The sequence below is a fragment of the Myotis brandtii genome, unplaced genomic scaffold (assembly GCF_000412655.1).
Source record: "Myotis brandtii unplaced genomic scaffold, ASM41265v1 scaffold794, whole genome shotgun sequence".
Taxonomy (NCBI): Eukaryota; Metazoa; Chordata; class Mammalia; order Chiroptera; family Vespertilionidae; genus Myotis; species Myotis brandtii.
The window spans coordinates 1,658,614-1,668,267 of NW_005371198.1; the positions used below are offsets into that span (position 1 = coordinate 1,658,614).

At 39.2% G+C, this 9,654-nt stretch overlaps 1 protein-coding gene across 3 annotated transcripts in view; it reads left to right on the forward strand.

The window, feature by feature from the left end:
- HAPLN1 (hyaluronan and proteoglycan link protein 1) overlaps positions 1–9,654 on the forward strand; it is an 80,000-nt gene that overhangs the window by 45,379 nt on the left and 24,967 nt on the right. For all 3 annotated transcript variants that reach the window (XM_005883610.2, XM_005883612.2, XM_005883611.2), the window contains one exon: positions 1,761–1,886. In XM_005883610.2, coding sequence (XP_005883672.1) covers positions 1,787–1,886 — 100 coding nt within the window. In that variant the 5' untranslated portion in view covers positions 1,761–1,786. The remainder of the gene's footprint in view (positions 1–1,760; positions 1,887–9,654) is intronic.

Genomic DNA, 9,654 nt, shown 5'->3' on the forward strand with positions numbered 1-9,654 from the left:
ACATCCCCCGAGGGCTCCTGGGCTGCCAGAGGGATGTTTGACTGCCAGCTTAGGCCCGATCTCCTGGGGAGCGGGCCTAAGACAGCAGATGGACATCTCCCAAGGGGTCCCAGACTGCGAGAGGGCACAGGCCAGGCTAAGGGACCCCCCTGAGTGCACTAATTTTTGTGCACCGGGCCTCTAATATTTAATAATGGTATTCCATGGACAAAAGTCAGTAGCATCAAAAAATAATCATTTCTCCAAAAAATCCTCAGAAGCACAAGCCAGTAGTGAACTTCTGACAATATGAGTAAATCAGGTAGAATTTTGAAGGTGACACTTTGTTTCCTGGAAAAGTAAGTTTCTCAGTTTGTTTGCCCACAATCTTCTTTCTGCAGCACAATGAGGAAGAAGGAAAGGGTTAAAACAAACATGAAAAACTGAAGCCCTAAGCATCACAACAATGACAATTTTTAGAGGGGAGACAGCAGAGAGGTTGTGGTCCCAAGAGAGACTCGGGGAACTTTGTGGACAGTGCCTTGGGCTCCAGAGCAGAGGCTGGCCTGCGAGGACCTCCAGGAACAGGCTTGGGGCTCTTTAATAAGTATTCCAGGGAGTCAGGCTTTCCTGGAAAAAACAAATTAGTGGGAGAAGCCAGTACTGTGCAATTTCAGTTTTAAAAATAGCCAGGCATTGTGAAGGCTGCTGTGTGCGTGAGAGAAAAAGAAAGCCCTTGTTAATATTTGCCTCTGCTTCCACACTAAAACAGAGCAGCTACACTGACATTTTTGCCCTGCCGAAACTGCAAAGGTCATAAGGTTTGTATCACTTGGAATGACTTTTTGGTCCTTCCCATGACAAAGTTTGGGGAGTGGATTGTGTCCTTTCGTATCCATCAGTCTTGCAATAGAGGACAGCCAGGTGATGGCTCTGCCTCTTTCACTCAGGACCAGAGCTGCTCCTTGATGTCTGTTTCAGCTCTTCATTTGCCTAATTGCCCTGGGAGCCTGGCAGGGACCTTCCCTGCAGCTGTGGCTCAGCTGACTGCAGAGACCCTACCTGGCACTGGAAGTTGGTGCGTCAGCATTTTAGGTGGAAATGAATGAAAAATCAATCAGGATGACTGCAGTGGTAGCATGCACAACTCTAACCTAGTTTGTCCATAACTTTCAACTAGTCACCATAGACCCAAGCAGTGTTTAAGATGGTAACTGAATCTGTAACAAAAGTGCTGCTTCTGCTTAATCAGGCTTTTTTTTGTGTCCTCTTTTCCATTTAGAATAAGCAAATCTAACCTGCTTAGGAAGCCACATGAAAAATGAATGATATTGTCTAGTTTCATGCAAATATTCTCTATTTGCCCTGGTTTAACATTCAGTGATAAATTTCCAGATATGTATAAAATTGTTTTATTAACTTATACTTCAAATTCAGAGGTTCAAACAGCTTTTTTTAAAAAAAAGTCTGTTATATCCTTGCCACATATCTTTGTAACTTGCTATAGCACTCTCTTATCAAAACTACACTGTCTTAAATTTTACAATTCTGCAAAGATAGAGTTAAACACTATTTGGACTCTGGCTACATGAGGGAAAGTGAAATTGTTCAAAGCTGCAGTCTTCCGCTCCCAAAGACAGCTACAGAAACTTTCTGAACAGATTGGGTTAAACATTTTTACAGACCCATTCTGTGATGATAAGGCGGCAATAAGTTGTGCAGTGCAACACTCCGAAGGGCTCCAAATCTCACAAGCCTCTTTGTATGTGATGCTCTCACAGTGAAGAAGATTCTTGGGGCTATAAAGATGAAGAGCCTACTCCTTCTGGTGCTGATCTCCATCTGCTGGGCTGATCATCCTTCAGACAACTACACTCTAGATCATGGCAGAGTTATTCACATCCAAGGTAAGAAAACACAGGTTCTCTTATGAACGTCAAATGAATTTCAAGTTACTTAGAGTTGAGATGCTGGGTTTGTGTTTCTTCATTAGTTCTGCTGCACTGACTTTTCCCTTTCCTTTCTGCTAATTGGTGAACATGCTCCCTGGCTTTTGAATGCGATAGCATGACAGTAGAGTCAGGAATTGGGGACAATTAAAGTGGAATGGCTTATGAATGTCCGACTGCAGGGAATTGATGTAATTGTTCCAGGCTTTTTAGCACAGTTGCTACCTTTCTTGTAAGTAGAACAGAGGACATAAAGTTTATTTCAGTGCAAGGCAAAGGGGGTGGGGAGAAATAGGAAGTAAAACTTACGATGTAAGGTCATGCTGCTAGAGTAAGCATTAGGAAAAGCTGTGTGAAAATGAAAGTCAGACAAGCTAAGCTTCAGGAGAAAGTAACTCACCGCGTTATAATCTCCTTTGGTGAATATTTAGCTCCGATTGACCAGTATGTTGCCTCTGCGTGTTTCTGTTCAGCTCAGCTGAATCCTCAGCCTTAGAGCTGTAAGGAGGTTTGGGGCTGCAGTGCAATGCAGCTATTTCCTCAGTCCCAGCTTCAGACGAGGGGCATCCTGCACTCAGGAAGCTAAGAGACTTATGCAATAAGGAAAAGATCGTTCTAAAGGAGCTGTCGCTTCTCTCTTTGCCCTGGTGTGCTGAATAATTAAAAGAAGAATGACAGGATTTAACAGTTTAAACATATGATGACATTAATTTTAGATGGACTCAGTTTGGGGACCAGAAGCATTATAAGTTTGCTAAGAGACATAAAACATCAAGTTATATCCTCAAGGTCAAAAGTGTAGTCTCAGAAAATTGCATCCACTGTTGCAAAGTATGAGTTGTGAAGGTCAAATGATAGTGTAAGTCTGGCTAGAAGTATTTTCCTGTACATATTGTGACTACACAAATAGAGTTCTGAATTTGACAATAGCTTGCTGTTTTAGACATATCTCTTTCACTTCTTTTGGCTTCCAACAGCTTTATGTTTTTTGCTGGACTGTGAAAAGGAATTATATAATCATAAATTGTACTATGCAAGCTGCTGACTCAGCTGTTTTTTAATGTATACAGTAGAGGAATCAAAGCTGTTTCCCAGACACTATATTTACACAGAGAGATTTCTGATGAGGAACAACATCTTTTTAACATCTAGTCACAGAATGCAGTTCAGCCAAAAGGTTAATACTGAGTCATGATTAACAATAGCAGGTTTAAAGCTGATGTAAAATTAACGTTAGCTGTGGTTTCAAGTTATTATTAGACAGATATCTGTTATATTATGAACTATGTACAAACCATTTAGTTTAAAGTGCGCTCAGAGTATGCAAATATTATTTTGGGAGTGTATTAACATTTTAAAAGTTACTCCTGGGGAGCCTTTAAATTAGACTTGAGTTTCGTCAGTGAGGAAAACTTCTGTGGCCCCAGCCTTTCCATCCCATATACTCTGCTGGAATTTAGTGCAAAGGAATTTCTGACACAAGGTATCAGAATTCACATTATTGCATACACTATAAAATTAAAAAAGTAATTTGATAGTTCATTTTTAAATTGTAAATTCATATTCTTAGAAAGTTACTCATAGCTTTCAAATAATAAAACTAGACAGCCTACCTTTTGCTTGTAGAAGCCTATACTGAAATGTAATTTGAGTCAGGATTATGATGCTATGTCCATACATCTTAATTTATTTTAAAATTGCTCCAAATACCTGTTCTTTTTATTTTTCATCTAATAAAAAGTTTTCTTTTTCCTTTATGATAGCATTTAGGTTGACCATTCATATCTTCAGTCCTCCAGAGAAACACCTCCAAGTGTCCTGACATAATTTCGGCTGTCATTTACAATACAAAAATAACATGTATAGCACACGAGATAATCATTACAGCAGATAATCTGCATTCCTCACTTGAAATACTAGTTTCTCATATTTAAACTCTTATTTGTCAAACTTATTAGTTTCTCATATTTAAACTCTTATTTGTCAAACATTAGTTTCTTATATTTAAACTTTCATTTGTCAAACATGGCCCCAAAGGAATTTAAAGGAGCTTAAACCCTCATAAAATTTTATAAGAATTTTGTAGTCAGATGACTAAGTTAGTAAATCTGGCTTTCAAATTCCTGAGTTGTACTGATAAGCACAATGGGCTCCTCTCAGTGATAGAAAATTGTTCAGAATTCGCATTACTGCAAAAATACCTTTTCTGTCTCCCCATGTTTATTAAATTTCTATGTTTGTATTCCCAGGCCCAAATGACACCAGGGCAATATGCACATTATTCCCAAATTCCCCTAAGCTGCTTTGATGAAGATGTTCAACACTTAGATAGTATGTTCTTGAGTCTCAGGCATAAGAGTTACCTAATTATTTTTTGCAGGCTTCCTCCCAAATTTGTTATGGGAGCGGCTATAGATACGTGGGAACAAAAACATTTAATCTGGCTTTTTCTTTTAAAAAAGTGGAACTACCAGGAAAGAAAATGCAAGTATAGAAGCCTGTGCAGTGTTTCTGGTGAAAAGCATGTGTCTGGTTATGAAAAAGGAAACTCTCCCAGTTTCCCACGAAGAAAGACACAGCCTTTGATAAAAAGTGCACATATACTCATTCATGCCTTTTAACTTTTATATTGAAGCTGTTTGAAAGCAAGCTTTACTTGTCTATGGAGTCTGCTAATGTAGTTCCCAATGTAGAAGACAGTAATTTCTTAAAATATAGCTACAGGAAGAGATAGCTGCTGTTAATACTGTCTCTACAACACTTTCCACTAATACATTACATCCCTCGTTTCCTGATATGCCTAGTCAAACAACTTCTAACTCCTTTGAAACTTGAGACCTTTAGGAAGAGTTTTATATGGAATACCAAATCACACAAAAGTCTCTTTTATTTTTTTTTATTTTTTTTTTTTTTAATTAAATCTTTATTGTTCAGGTTACATTTGTTCCTCTTTTTTGCTTGGGCGGGGCGGGCTCAACAGGGCGGGCGGAGGGAGCCGTTATGGTGCCCTCAGTCCTGTTCCCAGAGGCTCTGCTTCTCAGAACCCCCGGAACCGCTGCAAACCTCGGAGGGAAAGCTGCCTTCCAACTGATGCCAGACACTCCCGCTTCTCCCGTTTGGGTCCGAGTCCCCAGCGATTCGCCCGTATCTGGAGCTCAGAGTCTGAGACTCCCCCCTGACCGAAAACGACAACCGCGCTCTCAGCCACCAGCCCGCTTTGCGCGCGCACCTCCGCACCTGAGTATTTTCCACACTGCGCCTCCTCTGAGCCTCGGTGTGCTGTTATTTTTCCTTCTAGTTGAAGAGTCTCTCCTCAGCCAGCCTTCCTGTGGTTCTGGGTGATGTCCGTTCCGTCTTTTAGTTGTATTTTTGAAGTGGTTGTTTGTGGCAGCAGTCTGCGGTGTTTACCTATGCCGCCATCTTGGTCTCTCACAAAAGTCTCTTTTAAATAAATATGTGGATGAGGTCCAAAAACTCTTTCTGTATACTTTTAATTACCAGTAGATGTTCAAAGATAAAGATATATTTTTTTAACCCTGTTTTTAAGGAGACATTTACATAGACACCAGAGAAGTCATATGACCATTTGCCCATTAAACAATGTAAAAAGCAAAATAGTGAATGCAAAACCGCTTGACCATATTCAGGTCCGAGAGCCAATGGCGTCCTTCCTCTGGTGGCCAAATGCAGTCTTCCGACAAGTTTTAGACTTTTCCCCCCAATGCCACTACTGACTTTAGATATTGGACATTTAATTTCTTCAAGTTTCCTTCCCCTCACCTATAAAATCGGGCATAATCACCATTTATTCTGTAGAGCTTTGTAGAAATTAAATTAGGTAGTATTTGGATAATATATGGATAAGTGCTTACTACTGAGCCTGGCACACAATAAACTCTCAATAGATGACGGTTATTATCATCATCATGTTTGTTACTTCCTCACTGACATGGAAAAGGAGGTACAAAGACTGGTGGAAAAGCTCATGCTTTTCAAACTTATTTGTAACAGAACCTTAGTTCTAATGAAGTAAACGTTCTATAAGTTGCCTTCTTTGTCCTCTTTAGTTTCACAAATGAAAATTTCCCCCAATAGTATTAGATATCATCCAGTCCTTTTACTTTCCTTGTAAACACAGAAGCTTTTCAAACTTAAGTAATTTTCCTTTAATAGACTTACTAGGTGAACGCAGATAAGCTAAATGTTGTTCTTTTATAATTTTAAAAGTAGTTTTAAAATAACAAAAATAAAATTGTTGCCCTCTATTTAATAAGTAAAATGTACTGTCACTTTCTCAAAAGATAAAACAGTAATAGTTTTTAAGGGAAGAATTGTCAGTTTATCTCTCTGGGTAGAAAAATAATGTATATCTAGAATCCTTGGCAGAAGTGGACATTCCCCATCCAGGGGGTTGGCTCCTTTATCCTGTGTGTCTCAAATAACTCCTCTATCCCCGCTTAGCATGGGTTACATTTTTGTTAAAATAGCTCCATTTCCCCATCAGATGGTCAGATTTTTAATACCACAACTGTATAGTTGTGCCTGGAACATAGTATGTGCTATATATATGTGTTTGTTGAATAAATGGATGAGTGTAATGGAATACATCCAAATTTCCATTATCATAATGAGCATTTCTTAAATCCTGTGGCATCCATGGCATTTAGCAATGCAATGACATATTGTGTAGGCTTCATAAACATTAACAAGATGACTGCTTTCATTATAATGTTGATAAAAGCTAAACCATAGTTTATAGAATTTAAGGACTTAAGATGACTTCAATATATGATATCTAGATTAATATCCCATTGTACAAATAAAGAGATCAAGACCCAGAGATTTTATATTTCTTGTCCCTGGTAGCATGGCTAATGAGGAACAGTGTCTCTTGGCTAATCCCTTCCCCTCTTCAAGTATGGGCTCATTTCTCACCTTCTCAATGAATTTTCCCTGCCTATTGCACTCTCCTGCTCCTATGGACCCCAATCTCTCTCACATCTTTTTCTTTTCTCTGTAGCGCTGGCTAATGACTTTACCTATTTTGCATAATAATTTGTGTCCATCTCAAGGTCCGTTTCACAAGGGCAGAGACATCTGATGTATCCAAGTCACCTAAATCAGTACCTGGCACATAGTAGGTGGTCAATACATGTTTATTGAATAAATCCAGGACCAAGATCCCGGTATTATTCTTAATCAAGTTCTAGTCAGTCTTTCCAAATGTTAGGGAAATAGTTTCAGTTCATAGAATGAGAGGCAGCAGATGAAGAAGAGGATTATGAGATTGGGTAATTGGTCGTATGCATGGTTCCCACACCTCACATAGCATTTTACTCTCCATGAGGGTCCATCAGAGGCAGGACGCAGCAATCTTTCTAATGTGTGCATGCAGCTTTGAAGAGCAGTCATTTTACATTTGGTCACTGCAATGCTATCTTGTTCCTTATGTAATATCTGCAGAGTCAGGATCTGGTGGTGCAGAGTGGATCAAAAGAAGTGGAGTGAATTTAACAATGTATGAACACAAACCATCCACTGAGCCAAAGTTTAATGGGAGAAGTAGATAAGTGCTACTCCAGCTTAATTTTCTCTCTTCCACTGAAAACTCATTTGGATTCTATGAGTCTACTATGAAAAATTAAATTAATTCATTTTGTCTTTTTAAGACAGAGTATGCTATTTACAGCCACAAATGAAAAATTCACAAATATCAAGTATATTTTCCAAATGGCATTTAGATAAATATATACAGTGTTAATAATTCTATCTAGAAAATATCAGCTATAAAGTATCAGAATTTAATCATGAAATCATAAGAATTAGCAATATCATGAGTATTAGATAACTAATTCTAAAATCTCTTTTACTATAAGACATGAAACCAAAAATGTCAGAAGAACCTACTTCCTTGAATACAGGCTTATCATTTGGTCAAATTAAGAATATCACCATACAAATATAATAAAGGAGTCCAGAAAGAAAATGTATATATAGGCAAATATGTACATACTAGTGGCCCAGCACACGAAATCCGTGCTCGGTGTGTGTGTGTGTGTGTGTGTGTCTATGTGTATGTCCCTCAGCCTGGCCTGAGCCCCCTCGCAGTCCAAGAGCCCTTGGGGGATGTCCGACTGATGGCTTAGGCCCGCTCCCCACAGGCCTAAGCTGTCAGTCAGACATCCTTAGCGCTGCCGCAGAGGTGGGAGAGGCTCCTGCCACCGCTGCTATGCTCTCCAGCTGTGAATCAAGGGGGCAGCTCCTACATTGAGTGTCTGCCCCCTGGTGGTGAGTGTGCATCATTGCAACTGGTCATTCTGCTGTTCGGTGGATTTGCATATTAGCTTTTTATTATATAGGATGTAAAAATACTCACATACTGCACACATACATTTATACACTTATTCATGCTGTTACAGCAAAGTACCATATACTGGGTGGCTAATAAACAACAGACATTTATTTTTCACAGTTTTGGAGGCTGGGAACTCCTAAAATATGGTACTGACAGATTCAGTGTCTGGTGAAAGCTGACTCCCTAGCTCATAAATTGTAATTTTTTTCTCTGTGTCCTCAAATCACTGAGGGGGACAAGGGATCTCTCCCAGGTCTCTTCTATAGGGTACTAATCCCATTTCCAAGGGCTCCACCCTCATGAACTAACCATCTCCCAAAGGCCCTACCTTCAAATGTCTTCACATAGGGGATCAGGTTTCAACAAATGAGTTTGTTAGTGGTGTGTGTGGGGGGGGGGGGGGAATAAGCATTCAGTGTAGAACAAGCACCTATTATACATAGCCAGTGGGGATGGAATGATAAACAGAACACATGGCTTTGTCTTCTTTGAGCTTATAGTCTAGTGAGAGACAGATATTTCTGTGGATTTAAAACTATTGATTATGATAATTGCTATAAGGAAAATTATGGAATTCTACAGAGAGAAGATAACATTACATATTATTACCTTAAACAGAAGCATTCAAAAAAGCAGTATCTTTAAATTATGGATATAAGTCAAATGTGGTAATATCTTTCTTCAACTATATAGCTGCTACACTAGATATGTACACATATAGTTATACCTATATACGCATACACAATGATTATAAATAGTAAAATCAAGGAATGAAATGATTATAGATTGATATAAAATTTCGGTAAGTTGCTGCTGGGCATAAACTACATTGAGGAAGATTGGGAGAACAGATTTGGACAAAGGAGGGGGGGACTCAAGTTATCTATTGGACATGCAATTTATGACCAGCAGGTAGTTGGTTTACTAAGTTTGATATTCAGGAAAAATGTACTACTAGAAAGTTTGCAATTGTTAGCACATAAGTGGTATTTATAGCCATGAGACTAGACGAGATCACCTGGAAAAGAAGGAAATGCAGATAGAGGCAAGGAGATGACCCTGGTCTGAGATCTGGAGACCCACAGCACCAACAGGTGGGCACAAGGGGGATGTGTAGGTTCCCAGATGCAAATGTTCTCCAAGTCTGAATCCTCATCACTGAGATGTGGCCACTTTCTCTCATATAATTTTTTCCCAAAGTTTAAGTTAGTTGCATACATTTTAAGATGGGGGATATTTTTAACATTAAAACCTTTTGTCTGTTGAAAAATTCAAAGAAGTGCTATCTTTCAGCCTGCATTCCCATTGGACAACATCAGTGGGAGCCAGTTCATGCATTAGAATGGGCATGTCCTTCCCACTCCCTGCTGT